The 19,259-nt window shown below is 37.6% G+C and overlaps 1 protein-coding gene across 1 annotated transcript in view; it reads left to right on the forward strand.

Moving 5' to 3' along the window:
- Positions 1-1,457: 1,457 nt before the first annotated feature.
- Gmnc (geminin coiled-coil domain containing) overlaps positions 1,458-19,259 on the forward strand; it is a 57,290-nt gene continuing 39,488 nt past the window's right edge. The window contains exon 1 of the mRNA XM_052158151.1: positions 1,458-1,491. Within this exon, the coding sequence (XP_052014111.1) occupies positions 1,458-1,491 (34 nt within the window). The remainder of the gene's footprint in view (positions 1,492-19,259) is intronic.

Here is a 19,259-nt window from a genome sequence, read left to right on the forward strand (position 1 = left end):
TAATACACAACTTTTGAAAATATAAACATGTCTTTAATTGCAAAGATCTTTAGGATATATTCTATAGTGGAGAAAAAAATGAGCATGAGCAGAGTCTGAGTTCATGTGTGCTGTGTGCTGGCGAAGTTCACTCTCCTGCTCCTAAGGTCTGGCTTTTGATTTCAGAGCATGCAGTTCACTTTCTGTGAGATATTTCCAACCAATTTTCTTATTGTTTTTAAGGAAGACATTGTGAACAAAATGGCTTCGGAAGAAGGACTTGAAGTTTTATGTAATGAAAAGGAGAGAAGTAGATTTTCCAAGCAGACTCCAAATTCCAGGATGTGTCCAGAGTAACAGTGTAGCGTGATGGGAATTTTAATTATATTGTTTCTAAAATCCATGCAGAGACTTCACAAAATGTAACATTCAAAATGTGATAACATACCAGAAGTTTTATAATGAAAAAGACAGTAAGCTTACAGAAATGAGCACTAGGCAGAGACTGATGATTATCCAAGGTAGAAAAAGACAGCAGCAACAAAACTCTAGTCTCTTGTTACTTAGCCATCAAAGTAACGTAATTATATTCCCCTACACTTACCAGTAGAAAAACAGGCAGACACTTCAGGATAATGCTAGCAATGATTTTAGCATCTAGTGCAAAGTTAGGTATGTGCATTTTAGACAAAAGATTAGCATGTCTTTAGGTGAAGAGTACTCATGTATCTTTTCAAACAATGGAAACTTGAATTTTACTTACAAATACACTATTTTTTTTTATTTACAGATAACCCAGGACAGTATAAAACTATGTCATTAAAATAGGCCACAATCACAACTGTACATCTCATGTACAGGTTATACAGAAATAACCCATTCCCTCAGTATTTTAGTGTTAATAATTCTTTTCCCTTAAATCTTGGTAATGTCTGCAGAATCAATTATGCTGTAAAATATCAAAATGGTGGTATTAAAGCAATAAAATCCAATTCTATTCATTTATAGCACTTTTTGAAAGACATAAATGTCCATTGTTACCAATATGCTTTTTAAGCAATATAATCTACAAGTGTTTCTGAATATGATTGTATTCATGGTTTATAGTTATTTTAGCATGTCTGTTATTTTTAACTCTAATATATACATCACTATTATCCTCCTTAACAAATCTATATAAACTGAAACAAACCTTCCAAATCTATGTGTCTCTGTAGCTTTCCAAACACCTTGGAAATTTGGGCTTTGCTTAACCTATACAAAATTTTATATCTACACACTCACTATCCCTTATTGTAAACTTACAAGTGAAATGCATTTTAGAATTCAGTAGTTTTGGGACATCAAATATTACCATAAAAATTCACACATTATTTAACATAGGCCTGAGGATAAAGTATATATGAGAATGTAGGATTTTTTTCTCATATGAGGAAATATTCTTGTGAAGACACTTTATATTGTCCAGCATAATACGGATGGCGCATACCATTGCTCGGGTTCTCTCGGAGAGTAAGTTGATAGCACTTCAACTTTGGCAGATGGTGGATCAGAGAAGAAAGCTGACTTTTTAATCTTAGATTTGAAAACCATTGGTGAGTGAATATGGAAGTATATTAAAGAACAAATTCTAATAAGCTATTACTGTACTTAGTCTTTGCTTTAGAAGAATGGCTTCACTTTGTCCTTTCCATTCATTGTGTAGACTTCACTTTGGAAAGACTTCTTACTAAATGTCTTCCTTTAAATCTGTACTTCCTGGCTATAGACCACTTACCTGTGTTCTCTAGCAGATTCAATTTGCCTGTTGGCTGACTCAATAAAGTGCATATCAACAATAGACTTACATCACTTTGTATGACAGTCATGTTTATTCACATGTATCGTCATTGTTCATTTCCATTATTATGGGCATACATTAGCTTCATCTACTTTTCCCACCCAAAGGCATTCCTATGAGCTCACTGAGAATACGAGAGCCTTCCCAGCCGACCCTCTCACCAACCTGCCAACCCAGCCCAACATGCACATCGACATTTGCTTCAGGTTTCCCACAACATATTTAATTGCTCCTCAATCAGTATTCCATCCTGGAAAATCTTTTGATGTATATTTTGTTTACAAATGCCTCTTATATTTTACATTTGGAATATAAATATAAAAGTATAGTTTTGTTTAAATGTAAGCATATTCATACATATTCATATAGCTTACCAGGAATGATTATAAGTATACACACACATACACACACACACACACACACACACACACACATATAATTTTACATGTTATCATATTAATTTTCTTTACTAATTTTTAAACCAAAACCACCAAACAGCAACTACTAAGAGTAATGCTATCAAGAAGCAAGATGCCAAGGTGCAGGACATAAATCATCATAATTTAAAAATATTTTTAAGTTCAATGTAGAATGCAGTACACACAAAATAACAACTCACATACAACTCTAAAGTATGAGTAAATGAAACAAACTGCTGCATCCTCATGAAAAATTCAGAACAGGAAACTGACTACAGTTTCTAGTCACTGTGGTTGTCTCATTTGACCCTACAGCAAGAATGTATGAATGATGAAATCAAATAAAATTATAAAATGTACTACCACCACAGTAACCAACTTAGCATACATAAGACTTATCACAGCTTGTTACTCACCTAAAGTTTCACAATAGACTTTAAATATCTTACAAACTATAGTTTAAAACTAATATAATACAGCAAAACTAACAATTTTTACATGTGTCACTTAGGATTTAAAGGGATCTCCCAAATTTCTGAGTTCCACATAACATGACTAAGTACATTTCAAGGTGTTAATTACTGTAGGTTATTTGGAAGTTTTTATTTAAGGAATTAAGGCAGTAGCATTGAATTAGTACTCAGAAGGGGAGGGGGAATTCTTTTTATTCATTTGTTGAAGTACATGTTGTTGAAATTTTTTTTATGAGAGGGAAGCGACTACTTCTAAGGTCCCTATATTAAACCAAGGAACAATTCCATGAGAGTTCGTCTTGAAAAATGAGTGTGTCAGGCTTACTTACAGAGCAATGAGTAAGAGCTTGTGAACAGAGTATAAGTAACATTAGAATAACTGCATTGGAAGGTCTAAACCTAGCAAGGATGACGAGTCCCTGTGGCTGGGTAGAGGGAGGCCCTTTCCTTTCAGTCCACTCCTATCTATATATTTAAAGCTCTCCCAGGGACATCAAAGGCACATGGCAGAATTGTATCCAATTTATTGAGAGTACTGGCCGGACCCTCAGGTGTGGGTTGCCTGACCTTTCCTATGTCCTCCTTCCAAGAAGGTACACCAACAGTCTACAAGCCTAGCTACGGTGATCGCACACTCAGCAATTTGTCTTAGCCAACAGTATGGACAGCTGACACACAGGCTAATCCTGCAACATGCCTATGTGAGCAACATTGGAGTAAGCAGGAATGTGTAATTATATTGTTAGTGTGGGGGCTTAGATTCCTTTTGTTCTATTCAGTTATAATAAGAACAAATGATGGTGTCTCGTGAGATTGCTCAGCAGTTAAGAGCAGTGACTGCTCTTCCAGAAGTCATGAGTTCAATTCCCAGCAACCTCTTGGTGATTCACAACCACATGAAATGGGATCTCATGCCATCTTCTGTTATGTCTTGAAGACAGTTACCATGTACTCATATAAGTAAAATAAATAAACCTTAAAAAAAAACAAATGATGTTATTTTCATATTAATGAGTAGAACTTAGTATCATGTGAAATGGGCCAGACTCAAAATATGAATATCTTTTTTTGGCTCATCTAGAGGTGTGTATTCTGCAAAGAAAACTATTTTAGAAGAGGAAAGGGAGCCAACTAAAAAACAGGAGAGAAAAAAGTGAAGTGTAATATGGGCAGTTACTATCAGAATTTTATGAAAATGCCAATGAAATTCACCATTTTTAAAATTTTTTATATTCATACATAAGGCCAAAAGACCCAGCCCACTCAGTTTGTTCCATTTTTACAGCTTCTAATATCTACTTTCTTCATTTTCATTGGCCAGAACCAGCTTTTCCTTTCACAACAATGTTTTCTAAGTATAAACACCTCTATTTTATTCATATGTGAGAAGTACCAGGGAACTAATTTCCAGGAATACTACTGAACCAGGTATTGATAAGAATTGTTGTGTACACCTATGGCCACTTGATCCTCAACAAAGAGGCTGAAAGCATCCAATGGAAAAAAGATAGCCTTTTCAACAAATGGTGCTGGTTCAACTGGAGGTCAGCATGCAGAAGAATGCTAATTGATCCATCCTTGTCTCCTTGTTCTAAGCTCAAATCCAAATGGATCAAGGACCTCCACATAAAGCCAGACACTCTGAAGCTACTAGAAAAGAAACTGGGGAAGACCCTTGAAGACATCGGTACAGGGAGAAAGTTTCTGAACAGAACACCAATAGCGTATGCTCTAAGAGCAAGAATTGACAAATGGGACCTCATAAAATTACAAAGTTTCTGTAAGGCAAAGGACACCATCAAGAGGACAAATCGGCAACCAACAAATTGGGAAAAGATCTTCACCAACCCTACATCAGATAGAGGGCTAATATCCAATATATATAAAGAACTCAAGAAGTTAGACTCCAGAAAACCAAACAACCCTATTAAAAAATGGGGTACAGACTTAAACAAAGAATTCTCACCTGAAGAACTTCGGATGGCAGAGAAGCATCTTAAAAAATGCTCAACTTCATTAGTCATTAGAGAAATGCAAATCAAAACAACCCTAAGATTTCATCTTACACCAGCCAGAATGGCTAAGATTAAAAATTCAGGAGACAGCAAGTGTTGGAGAGGGTGTGGAGAAAGAGGAACACTCCTCCACTGCTGGTGGGGTTGCAAATTGGTACAACCACTCTGGAAAGCAGTCTGGCGGTTCCTCCGAAAACTGGGCACCTCACTTCCAGAAGATCCTGCTATACCACTCCTGGGCATATACCCAGAAGACTCCCCACCATGTAATAAGGATACATGTTCTACTATGTTCATAGCAGCCCTATTTATAATTGCCAGATGCTGGAAAGAACCCAGGTATCCCTCAACAGAAGAGTGGATGCAAAAAATGTGGTATATCTACACAATGGAGTACTATTCAGCCATTAGAAACAATGAATTCATGAAATTCTTAGGCAAATGGATGGAGCTAGAGAACATCATACTAAGTGAGGTAACCCAGACTCAAAAGGTGAATCATGGTATGCACTCACTAATAAGTGGATATTAACCTAGAAAACTGAAATACCCAAAACATAATCCACACATCAAATGAGGTACAAGAAGAAAGGAGGAGTGGCCCCTGGATCTGGAAAGACTCAGTGAAACAGTATTCGGCAAAACCAGAAAGGGGAAGTGGGAAGAGGTGGGTGGGAGGACAGGGGAAGAGAAGGGGGCTTACAGGACTTTTGGGGAGTGGGGGGGCTAGAAAAGGGGAAATCATTTGAAATGTAAATAAATTATATCGAATAAAAAAAAAGTTAAGAAAAAAAAAAGAATTGCTGTGTAAATAGGTCACAGAGTAGAGCTACTGTCTCTTCAACTGGTCAATAAATTTATCCCTATGGTAAGACGCAGCTCGGGTAAATGAAGAAGTCTTTGTTTGTTACTACTGCTGCTGCCGCGGCTTCCTTGCCTCTTCCTCCTCATCCTTCTCCTCCTCATCATCCTCATCTTCCTCCTCTTCGTCCTCTGGATGAATCCATATACCCAGAGGATTCCCCAGCATGTAATACGGATACATGCTCCACTATGTTCATAGCAGCCCTATTTATAATAGCCAGAAGCTGGAAAGAACCCAGACGTCCCTCAACGGAGGAATGGATACAGAAAATGTGGTATATATACACAATGGAGTACTATTTAGCTATTAGAAACAATGAATTCATGAAATTCTTAGACAAATGGATGGAACTGGAGAACATCATCCTAAATGAGGTAACCCAGTCTCAAAAGATCACTCATGGTATGCACTCACTGAAAAATGGATATTAGCCTAGAAGCTTGGAATACCCAAGACACAATTCACATATCAAATGATGCCCAAGAAGAAGGAAGGAGTGGCCCCCTGGTCCTGAAAAAGCTCAGTGCAGCAGTGTCAGATAATATCAGGGCAGGGAAGTGGGAATGGGTGGATTGGGGAACAGAGGGAGGAAAAAGGGATTATGGGACTTTCGGGGAAGGGGGATCCAGGAAAGGGAAAAATCACTTGAAATGTAAATAAAGAATATATCGAATAAATAAAATAAAATAAAATAGATATTGCTTTCTCCTGAAAAAAAAAACAGCATAAAAAAAGCAACAGGTCCACAAGTAACAACCCTATAAAAAAAGGGGGAATCAAAATACCTATGGCTCACAGCCAACCAATGGACTGAGCATAGAGTCCCCAGTGAAGGAGCTAGAGAAAGGACCCAAGGAGCTGGAGAGGTTTGCAGTCCCATAAGTGGAACAACAATATGTAGCAACCAGTAATTCCAGAACTCCCAGGTACTAAACTATCAACCAAAGAGTGCACATGTAAGGACATGGGATTCCAGTTTCACGTGTAGCAGAGGATGGCTTTTTCAGACATCAATGAGAGGAGAGGCCCTTGGTCCTGTGAAGGCTTGATGCACCAGTGTAGGAGAATGCCAGGCCAGAAAAGTGGGAAAGGGGGAGGTTGGTAAGCAGGAGGAAGGGGCATGGGGTAGAGAGTTTTGGAGGGGTAACAGGAAAAGGGGATACCATTTGAAATATAAATAAAGCAAATATCTAATAAAATAAAATAGGATTGTTTTTTAGTACCTGGGATCAAGTTTAAGTACCACTTTATTGTAGAATTTACTCATTCCTTTCATGCCTTTAATACAAGTTCATATTAATTAATATTATTAATATTAATTAATCTCTAAGCCTAATTTCTCAACATAGCAAAGCTGAAAATTCCTAATTAGAATCTAGACTATAATTAAACTTTATATAGATAGACTTTATTAACTATGTCAACTCTTGTAACTACTAATATTTAATTGCAAATCAAAACTTGAGAGAGACCTATAAGGGGCCTGAACACACAAAAAGCTTTCACCTACAGGCATGGCATTTCTGAAAGTCAGGGTGATTACAGTCCTGTGACGGGAACTGTGTGGGTCAGTAACTCTAAAATATTTTTATTTTAGAAGTAAAGTTTGTAAACTCAGTGCCTAAGTACTATGAATCTTTACAAATGTTCAAATTGAGAAATGTTCTTTATGTCTGTTTTTCTATTATTTTGTTCTGTATCAACTTAAGTGTTATAGGTTTTCATATCAGTAAAAGATCTGCTGGGAACTTCATTTGCATATTATACCTGTACTGAAGCTGATGTCAACAGCATACTCTGTCCCCTAAGAAGGATATCATGACTCCAATTGGATGTAGACACTTCTTAGAGCAACATTTTAGGGTCTAATACTTGACTCCTTTTATCTAGTAGGTTCTTCTTAATTGCAATGTGCTAAACCTAGATAAACAAGTCATCATCCACATCAAAGTTCAGAAAGATAACTTCTCTGTAGAACTGAAAGAAAAATACTTGAAATTGTATGATACTAATATTTATAAAATTTAAGATGAAAGGCTTTAAAAAAAAAAACATAAACGTCTCAACAGAAACCAGTAGAGCTATAGTGTACAACATGTAGGTGAGCATCTTTGGGAGACTGGAAGATCTGTCCAGAGCAGGATTCTACATCAGAATAGCAACTACTCAGCTACATAGAATATTATTAACTTATAGCATTAGATTTTTCAATATTTATTTTATTGAGTATTCTCAAATTCTTCAACCTCCCTTCTAGGCCACTGACCAGAGGTAGGGGAGAAAGAAGACTAATAGGAAAAGAGAGTTGTGAACATGTTCAGAAGTCCCTTGGGGTCACGCCATTTTTTCCTTGTCAGGATACCAGAAGTCCAGTTCAATAGCAAACACCAAACATGAATCAGCAGTGGCAGCAGGATTGAGCAGAGACAGCATGGCTCTGCCAAATCAACATGAGTCAGCAGAAGCTGTAAGTTCTCTGGTATGTTTCTCTCTACCAAGAGAATAGCAAACTTCAGCGAAGACCAGTAAAGACATTGCACAGTCCATCAATGAAAAAAACGTCTTCTCACTGTTTGTGGGGTTATTATTTTACCTCTAAACATCATGTGCTTTCTTAAGGGTTTGCTTTCAGCAAAACAGCACATGCCTTCTCACAAGAAAACTGACAAATTTAAGTGAGATAAAAACTAACTGGAAACAAGGCAGTTATTTTTATAATGTTATTAAATCATCTATGAAGTGTTCTATTCTCAATTTAGAGTAGAATGTTTTAATTGAAAGGTGTCTCTTGTTAGCTCCATGAAATAATAACACAATAAAGAATAAATAGCAAATTTAAAAGAAAATGGAGAATAAAATAGCCTTTATTTAATGTAAAAGCAAAAAAGGAAAGGGTAGTATTTGGGACTGATTGGAAAACATACAAAAGTGATTGATTTAAACTTGCTATTAACACTTGTGCTAAATATGTTGCCCGAAGACCAAAATTAGAGGATATTTTTTTCTTTTTTTTTTCATTCTTTTTTTTATTCGATATAATTTATTTACATTTCAAATGATTTCCCCTTTTCTAGCCCCCCCCCTCCCCGAAAGTCCCGTAAGCCCCCTTCTCTTCCCCTGTCCTCCCTCCCACCCCTTCCCAGTTCCCCGTTCTGGTTTTGCCAAATACTGTTTCACTGAGTCTTTCCAGAACCAGGGACCACTCCTGCTTTCTTCTTGTATCTCATTTGATGTGTGGATTATGTTTTGGGTATTCCAGTTTTCTAGGTTAATAACCACTTATTAGTGAGTGCATACCATGATTCACCTTTTGAGTCTGGGTTACCTCACTTAGTATGATGTTCTCTAGCTCCATCCATTTGCCTAAGAATTTCATGAATTCATTGTTTCTAATGGCTGAATAGTACTCCATTGTGTAGATATACCACATTTTTTGTATCCACTCTTCTGTTGAGGGATACCTGGGTTCTTTCCAGCATCTGGCAATTATAAATAGGGCTGCTATGAACATAGTAGAGCATGCATCCTTATTACATGGTGGGGAATCCTCTGGGTATATGCCCAGGAGTGGTATAGCAGGATCTTCTGGAAGTGAGGTGCCCAGTTTTCGGAGGAACCGCCAGACTGATTTCCAGAGTGGTTGTACCAATTTGCAACCCCACCAGCAGTGGAGGAGTGTTCAATTAGAGGATATTTTAAGAAAGGATGCAAACGGTAAACCACCCAACACTCTACTTTTAAATACAAGAAAGTAGCGGTCAGAGAGATGGCTCAGTGAGAATACATGTTGCTCTTATGAGGAACAGAAATCTTTTTCCAGTATCCATGTTAAATTGCTCACAAACACTTGTAACTCCTGCTCTGGGATTTCTGACAGTCTCAATGGATACTTCATGTGAGGATATACACACACAAACACATATACATCCTCTTCTGGACTTAATGGACACTTGAATACATATGAACATCACACACACACACACACAAGTTTGAACTTTTAAAGAAATACCAAGAAGGTTTATATAAAAACCCAACTAGGAGCAAGTGAAAAGAATACCCCATGCTATCACCAGTTTGAAGAGGGCTCACTGGATACCTTATTTAAAAAGTAAATTTTAGAGCAAAAATATTTTTGATTATAAAGACTATCATGCCCTATTCAAAATCATTTTAATCAAATGGATTTTTTTTTTTTTGGTAAACAGCAAAAACATCAGAAAAAAATATCTCTACCCAAGCAATTTTAAAACAGTCTAATTATAACATGGAACCATTTAAGCTTTCTGGAGAATAAAAGCTGAATTAAAAATATGAACTGGAGGATGGGAGACAGCTCAGCAGTTAAAGGCACTTTCCTGCTCCTTCACAGGACTCGAAGTCAGCTTCCAGCACCCTCAGCAGAAAGTTCAAAACCACTAAAATTCCAATTTAGGGTGATCTGGTGCCTCTGGCCTCTGAAGGCACCAGAAACCATGTGTACACGTGTGTGTGCACGCACACACAATTAACTTTTTAATTAAAATGTTTTGAAGGTCATAAATCAATAGTAACACTCGATTGCTTCTCTAGAAATACCAAGATGTCCACAATTAAAATGAGAAATGGTACAACCCTGTAAGATTGTGATATGAAAATAATTTGTATTTCTAATATTAGCAGCATAGTTTCTCAGTGTTTTGGTTTTTGTTTTGTTTTGTTTTTTTACAATACTGCTAACACTAACTGAGCAATGTAGAAGGAAAGAAGATTATTGAAAAAATAGGCAAGTCGAGAAAGAATTAGACAGGCTAAATGGCATTGTATTTATTAAAATAATCATTGTTTCAGTCAAAAAATTTTCAGTAGCAAAACTTTAAGACTTACATGGCTTTTCTGGGGAATGATGAGTAACATTTCAGAAAAATACCAATTCTGCTGAAACTCTCTTCTAATACTGAAGAGGAGGGTGTATTCTGCAACTCATATTAAATCAACATTCTCTCAATAGGAAAACTGGAAAAACTTAAGCAAGGAAAACTTCCATTATGATAACTCTATATGTAAAAATTATCTTTTTAATGCTTTATTTTTTCTTACATTTATTTAATTTTAAGTGAGGGATGGTTTACATCCAAAAACACCCTGTGCCATACCTCCTCCTACTACTCACCAACCCACCCAGTCCCTCTACCTTTTCCTCGCATTCCCCTATACTGGAGTATCCAGCCTTCTCAGGACCAAGGCCTTCTCCTCCCTTTGATGACCAACAAGGCCATCCTCTGCTTGAATTTTGTTTGGTCTATGAATTTTATCTTGGGTATTCCAAGATTCTGGGCTAATATCCACTTATGTGAGTGCATACCGTGTGTGTTCTTTTGTGATTGGGTTACCTCACTCAGGATGATATTTTCTAGTTCCACCCATTTTCCTAGTAATTCATGAACTCATAGTGTTTAATAGCTGAGTAGTATTCCATTGTGTAAATGTACCACATTTTCGGTATCCATTCCTCTGTTGAGGGACATCTGGGTTCCTTCCAGCTTCTGGGTTCTAATAGATAAAAATTGATCATGATGTAAGAGTAGTTCCCATGCAAAGCACGTGCATGGGGGGCAGGCTTTATAGTATAAAGGGATGTGAGGACACACTGGTCAGAAACAGGTGCAGTCATTCTCTTAAGTGTGGTGGTGGTTTTATAAATGTAGACATAGGAGACGGAAAGATTGCTCAGTGGTTAAGACCTTTACTGCTCTTCCATAGAACCTCAGTTCAGTTCCTAGCACTGTCAGGCAGCTTACAACTGCCTGTAACTCCAGTTTCAGGGGCTCTGTTGCCCTTTTCTGACCTCTACAGGCATGTGACACATAGGTTTTATATATATATATATATATATATATATATATATATATATATATATATATATATATATATATATATATATACAAACATAAACACACACGTACAAATATTCATAAATACTCTTAAATTAAAAACAAATAAATCTTTTTTTAAACACAGTTGGCATTGAATAGTGTCCTTATTTTTTCCTTTTAAAAACCTTCTCTCATATATTAGATCCTGACAGTGGTTTCCCTTTCCTTCACTTCCCCAAGGCTCTCCCCACCCAGTCTCCCCTCTCCTGTGCCACCCTGGGCTTCTCAGAAAAGAGCAGGCCTCCCAGAGATATGAACCAAACATGGCATAGCTAACTACAATAAGATGGTACAAATGTCATCCCATCAAGGCTGGATGAGGCAGCCTAGTAAGACAAAATGAGTCCCACAGGGAGGCATATGAGTCTGAGCCCCCTTTTCTACTCTTAGGAATCCTACAAGAACACCAAGCTACTCAGTAGTAAATCATCCTAGTGAGGATGTAGAGAAAGGGGAACACTTGCAATGCTGGTGTGAGTGTAAACTTGTACAATTTTGGAAATCAATATGCTGGCTTGTCAGAAAATTTATAATCAATCTACCTCAAAATCCATTCATACCACTCTTGGACATATACTCAAAGACACTTACTTATCTACATTCATGGCAAATTTATTCATACTAACCAGAAGGCACAAAACCTAGATGTCCCTCAAGCAATGAATGGATAAATAAAATGTGGTACATTTATACAATGGAGTGTTACTCACCTGTAAACAACCATGACATCATAAAATTTTCAGGCAAATGGATAAATCTAAAGGAAAAAAGCATCCTGAGTGAGGTAGCCCAGACCAGAAAGGCAAACATGGTATGTACTCACTTATAAGTGGACATTAGCTCCAAAGTAAAAGATAATTATGCTACAATCCATAAACCAAGGGATGCTTAGTAACAAGGAGGGCTTAAGATGGGAGACAAAAATCACCCTGATAAGGAGAAATAGTTTTTTCTGGTGGACTGTGGGTGAGTTGTGTTGTATCTTAGTTTCAGTTTCCATTGTTGTGACGAGATATTGTAATCAAGGCATCTCTTATCAAGGACAATGTTTAATTGGGGGTGGCTTATAGGTTCTGAAGTTGGCAGGAAGCATATACCTAGGCAAGGAATGTTGCTGGAGGAGCTGAATTCTACATCTTGTTGTGAAAGGAACCAAGAAAAGACTGTCTTCCAGGCAGCTAGCAGGAGCTTCTCAAAGCCCACCCTCACAGTGACACAATTCCTTCCACAAGGCCACACCTCCTCCAGTAAGGACACACCTTCAAATAATGCCACTCACTGGGCCAGACCACCACAGCTGGGAACAAGAGGCATCTTGTTGGACAAGAGGGAAGGAGAAAATGGTGGAAGAAATGACAGAAATTGGGGGAATTTTAGTGTAATACAAACTCCATGGAATCTATGAGAATAACTCTAGCAGACTCTTAGTAATAGATAACAGGGAGCCTGAACAAGACATCTTCTATAATTAGTCAAGGCCTCAAGTGGAGGGATTGGGACAGCAACACAGTCACAAAACCTTTGACCTACAGTTTGTCCTGCTTGCAGAGTATTCTGGGACTAAAATCTAGCGTAATCATAATCAGAGAAACTTCATCCAACCACTCATAGGAGCAGATGCAGAGTTCCACAGTAGAGTTTGGGAGTCTTGTGGAGGAGGGAGAGGAAACAAGAGGGGTCAAGGACACCACAAGAACAAGGCCTGCAGAATCAACTGATCAAGACTCTTGGGTGTTCACAGTGATTAGGGACCCTGTAGGAGTCTGACCTAGCTCCTCTGCATATATCTTATGGCAAAAAAGCTTAAAGATATAAATTATATAAGCATTGATGAATGGTTGTAAATTGCACAGTATTGTGATGTTTCCTTGACATCAATTATAACTTGATAAAACTCTTTATTAAAGAGTACACAGTATAGAGATATGTGAGTTTATCCAATAATGATGGAGTTTAGTTTAATGCTAGCTCTATAGCTACTCAGTAAATACAAAAATCCCCTAAGACAGTCTTTAAAATAATAAGATATACAAAAAATGAAATAAACAAAAGTTTAATTTAGAAATCAAACTAATTGTAGTACAGTAAGATATTCAGAAGTATTATGAGACTTTGGAGGATTACTTTGTCCCAGTAATGATAGCATTGAGAAACAGAACAGGAAACAAGCAACATGAGTGAGAGACCCACGAAACCAAACATTTTCAAAGCAATTTGGAGCATAAGAAGATGTAGAAAAAGTACCTGAGAAACCAGGAGTCAGGAAGTTGAATTAACTTATAATATTAAGTTTGTCTGCCAACCAAAAATAGACAGTGGTTAGCAAGAGTTATCCAGTATTGATGAGTATATATATATATATATATATATATATATATATATATATATATATATAAAGTTCTCTGTTTTTTTTTTTTTTCAAAACAAAGCCTCATTGAGGACAAACAGTTCACTAGCTGCTGCTTCAAATAAAAGTACTCAGGAAAAAACTGATTTCATGCATGGTTCAGCAATATTAGTATGGGTGTTAGTGTGGGACTCTGGGTTTCTTCTTCACACTATATTATCTGCAAACTCAGTTGGGAAGATTTGAACAGCTCAGTAACCACTGCAGGCTTCCTCAGGTCCATGGGAAGTACCATGGTCTGAATCAGATGACTTTGCCACCTACATTACACCAGAGCCTATCTAGCAAACATAACTAAGGCAGTGTCCCACTGTTGTTGGATTTCTTATGCCATAAGTCGGATCAACACATGGAGTCTCTCAACAAACAAACAAACAAAAAGTTTCATGACCTTTGTTACATTTACATGGTATCATTACATCTATGCTCCAAAGAAGTAAGAGGGAGGAAATTTAGATGTTATGCAAGAGGTTCCAAATATTGAAGCTGTTTTAAAAAGCTATAACAATGGCTTTATTTTATAGAAGCGAAAAAGTATTCCTGTGCACATGAATGGACACACATATAAATGGATGGCTAAACTTCCCTGAATAATTTTCAAGAGAATACATGATATATCAGTCTTGACACATTTTTTGGGGAAGGACATGGGCTAAAGATGAGAAGAACCAGTGATTTGATAAGGAATTAAAATGTGGAGAATTAAAACACAAAGAGTAGAGATGTGGAGATTCTGCTGCACTTGGGGAACAGCGAAATTAGAGCAAAGTTAAGATACACTTTTTAACTTACTGTTTTATTGTATGTATTTGGGTAATTTTCCTGCTTGCCTGTTTATGCACTTTGTCCGTTCAGTGCCCTCAGAGGCCAAAAGAAGCTAGAGAAATCCTGAAATTGGACTTATAGATGGCTGTGAGCCACTTGGATGGTGGGAACCAAACTGGCGGCTTCTGCAACATCAGTGAGTATATTTAAACACTTAACTGTCTCTTCAACCCCCCCTTTTTATTTTTGTTTTTTTTTATTCGATATATTTTTTATTTACATTTCAAATGATTTCCCCTTTTCTGAAATGATTTTCCCACTCCCTGAAAGTCCCATAAGCCCTCTTCCCTCCCCCTGTTCCCCCATCCACCCCTTCCCACTTCCCTGTTCTGGTATTCCCCTATACTGCTACACTGAGTCTTTCCATAACCAGGCCCACTCCTCCATTATTCTTGGACATCAATTGATGTGTGGATTATGTTTTGGGCATTCCAATTTTCTAGGCTAATATCCACTTATTAGTGAATGCATACCATGATTGATCTTTTGAGACTGGGTTACCTCACTTAGTATGATGTTCTCCAACTCCATCCATTTGTCTAAGAATTTCATTAATTCATTGTTTTTAATGGCTGAATAGTACTCCATTGTGTATATATACCACATTTTTTTAATCCATTCCTCTCTTGAGGGATACCTGGGTTCTTTCCAGCTTTTGGCTATTATAAATAGTGCTGCTATGAACATAGTAGAGCAGGTATCTTTATTACATGCTGGGGAATCCTCTGGGTATATTCCCAGGAGTGGTATAGCAGGATCCTCTGGAAGTGATGTGCCCAGTTTTCTGAGTAACTGCCAGACTGATTTCCAGAGTGGTTGTACCAATTTGCAACCCCACCAGCAGTGGAGGAGTGTTCCACTTTCTCCACATTCTTGCCAACACCTACTGTCTCCTGAGTTTTTAATCTTAGCCCTTCTGACTGGTATAAGGTGAAATCTCAGGGTTGTTTTGATTTGCATTTCCATAATGACTGATGATGTTGAGTATTTTTTAAGATGCATCTCAGCCATCTGAAGTTCTTTGGATGAAAATTCTTTGTTTAGCTCTGTACCCATTTTTTAATAGGGTTATTTGGTTGTCTGGGGTCTAACTTTTTGAGTTCTTTGTATATATTGGATATTAGCCCTCTGTTGGATATAGGGCTGGTAAAGACCTTTTCCCAATTTGTTGGTTGCTGATTTGTCCTTTTGATGGTGTCCTTTGCCTTATAGAAACTTTGTAATTTTATGAGGTCCCATTTGTCAATTCCTGATCTTAGAGCATAAGCTATTGGTGTTCTGTTCAGGAACTTTCCCCCTGTACCGATGTCCTCAAGGGTCTTCCCCAGTTTCTTTTCTATTAGCTTCAGAGTGTCTGGCTTTATGTGGAGGTCCTTGATCCATTTGGAGTTGAGCTCAGTACAAGGAGATAAGGATGGATCAATTTGCATTCTTCTGCATGCTGATCTCCAGTTGCACCAGCACCATTTGTTGAAATCAACAAATGGTCAAATGGTCAAATGGCCATAGGTGTGTGGGTTCATTTCTGGGTCTTTACTCCTATTCCATTGATTCACCTTCCTGTCACTGTACCAATACCATGCAGTTTTTAACACTATTGCTCTGTAGTAATATACCTTTTTCTCAGCACCTCATGGTACCTTCTCCAAAATCGACCATATAATTGGTCACAAGACAGACCTCAACAAATATACGAAGATCGAACTAATCCCATGCCTCCTATCAGATCACTATGGAGTAAGAGTGGTCTTCAATAGCAACAAAAACAACAGAAAGCCCACATACATATAGAGGCTGAACAATACTCTACTCAATGACACCTTGGCCAAAGAAGAAATAAAGAAAGAAATCAAAGCCTTTTTAGAATTTAATGAAAATGAAGGTACAACATACCCAAATCTTTGGGACACAATGAAAGCAGTGCTAAGAGGAAAACTCATAGCCCTGAGTGCCTCCAAAAAGAAACAGGAGAGAGCATATACTATCAGCTTAATGGCACATGTGAAAGCTCTGGAACAAAAAGAAGCTAACTCACCCAGGAGGAAAGAAGACAGGAAATCATCAAACTCAGGGTTGAAATCAATCAAGTGGAAAGAAAGAGAACCACACAAAGAATCAACAAGTCCAGGAGCTGGTTCTTTGAGAAAATCAACAAGATAGATAAACCCTTAGCCAGACTGACCAAAGGTCACAGAGACAGTATCCAAATTAACAAAATTAGAAATGAAAAGGGGGCTATAACAGCAGAAACTGAAGAAATTCAAAAAATCATCAGATCCTACTATACAAAAGCCTATACTCAACACAATTGGAGAATCTGGAGGAAATGGAGAATTTCCTAGACAGATACCAAATACCAAAATTAAATCAGTACCAAACAGATCATCTAAACAGTCCCATAACTCCTAAAGAAATAGAAGGAGTTGTAGAAAGTCTCTTCAACCCCCTTAACTGTATTTTCTTCATGTAATGCATGGCAGCAAAGCAGGCATAAAGATAAAGATAAAGGTAAAGGTAAAGAGGGAAGTAAACAGGTGTAAGCAATGTGTTCAATACTAAAATGTTTGTAAATTTACAAGGTGACTGGGCATGTGGAACATCCTGTCCTAATCATGAGCTGGCACCTGATGAAAGCCTAGAAAAAAGGGACTCTGAAAAATCTTTTCATGCTAAGGTCTTGGGATAGGTTTGAATAAGAAACTAAAGACAAGTTTCATTGTCAGATTTAAGGCTGTGTTTTTGTTACTTAAAATTGTCTAGTGACTGTAAAACACAATCAGGCAAAATAGGCACCTTTTTATGTTGGATAGAGTCAACTGCAGGGACATATTCAGTTTTTAAAGAAGCAGTAGTTAGAATGTACATTTTCATAGAAGATTTTATGTAGAAATGCAGAAGCATATACATATTTGGAAGAAGAAAAACTCCCTAAATCTGTATACAGTGTGTTTTGAATAATTGCAGTTTATTATATTTCTAACAACTTGAGTATAGACTGATAATTGGTGCCCTTAAAAACTCATAAACTCAGATTTCCCCTATGAATAGCAGAATACTGAGGAACCATCAGTGCCCAAATGCTGTTCTCTCTTTATCCCATCAGGTGGGCCCCAAGCTTTTCTATCCCCATAGTTATTGCTGGACTAGTCACCCCCCTCTCCTAAGCCTTCGCCTCCCCTGAGCCATGATTCTTTATGAAGAGATGACTCATTAAGCTCTCTTCTCAGTAGGGCGCTGACACCCGATTAATGAGCTGACACTGTTCTGTGTCTCTCTCACTAGTGCAATAAGGCTCTGTTTACAAACACAGGCTGTTGTGCCTGTTAGGGAGGGCATGTTAAAATCTCCCTGCTGGGCCAGTTTGTTCAAAATCATAGGCTTTTTAAAACAATGTCTTTGTGTCTTACACACCAGATAGAGTGATTTCAGCAGGAAGCAAGTCACCCTACTGACAACATCCTGTTTGTCAGGAGAGGGACCAATGGGTTCAACTTTGGAAGGATAAATAACAAGAATTGCTGTATGCTGTCACAGAGTTTATAGCTGTAGGATGCATGGCTGATCGTTGTTTACCCCAAACAGAAAATTTTATCCTTGTAAGCCATTTTGCAGATTGAATGTGTGGCTAAATTTAGTATCTGTTTTGCTTTCTCCCTAATGTTGCATTTGCCCTTCTCAGATCGCCTTACTCCAGTCTAACAGTTTCCTTGGTGGTGTTTTTTTCCCAAGTGTTCAGTGAAAGACTAGAGTGTTGTATTTGTGGTTTTGTAATTGCCTCTATAAATTAGCATTTGTTACAATAGGCTCTGCTACTTCTTTTCCTACAGCAAAATGTAGGTAAGCTCTGACACACCTCATTGTTCTTCCATCTCTGTGAGCAGGGGTTTCTTGGGCTTGGGCTTGTCTGGTGCATGCGGCTATTACATTTTATTTTTAAGAAATATCTTGCTTACCAATAGCACACACCTCTGTATACAATTTTGGTTTCCTGGGCTTATTCTGGAAAATTTAGTTATCCAGATTAACTGTCAGAATTAAAGAACCAATTGCTAGGGAATGGAGAGGTTTAATGTGCAAAACAGCATACCCCACAGACTCCAGCCTGTGAAGAAGAACTGGTCAGGGTTGCCCATGGGTTACTTTGTTGTCTTTATTGTGTATGGGGTTAGTATGGCTGGATTGAGAGATAAAAAAAGTATAAAGGGACCAAGAGTTAGAGAAATTGTCTGTCAGTCATGCTGAACATAAGCTTTCTTACATTGTTTGGTCCTCGGTATGAGGAAAAAATAGAAAGGATTAAATGGATTTAAGTAGGGATCAATAATGGGATTAAGTGTACATCACCAAAATATTGACTACCTTCTGGAATTGAGATTGAAAGATAATCTTAAGAGATACTGGATAAAGAATATATCTAATAGAAAAAAAGAGAGAGATACTAGAGGAGCAGTTCTAAATCTGTAGAAGTATCTGATAGACAGATTGTGGCAGTTCGAGTAAGGTTGGCAACGGAATGCAAAAGTT

The sequence above is a fragment of the Apodemus sylvaticus genome, chromosome 15 (assembly GCF_947179515.1).
Source record: "Apodemus sylvaticus chromosome 15, mApoSyl1.1, whole genome shotgun sequence".
Taxonomy (NCBI): Eukaryota; Metazoa; Chordata; class Mammalia; order Rodentia; family Muridae; genus Apodemus; species Apodemus sylvaticus.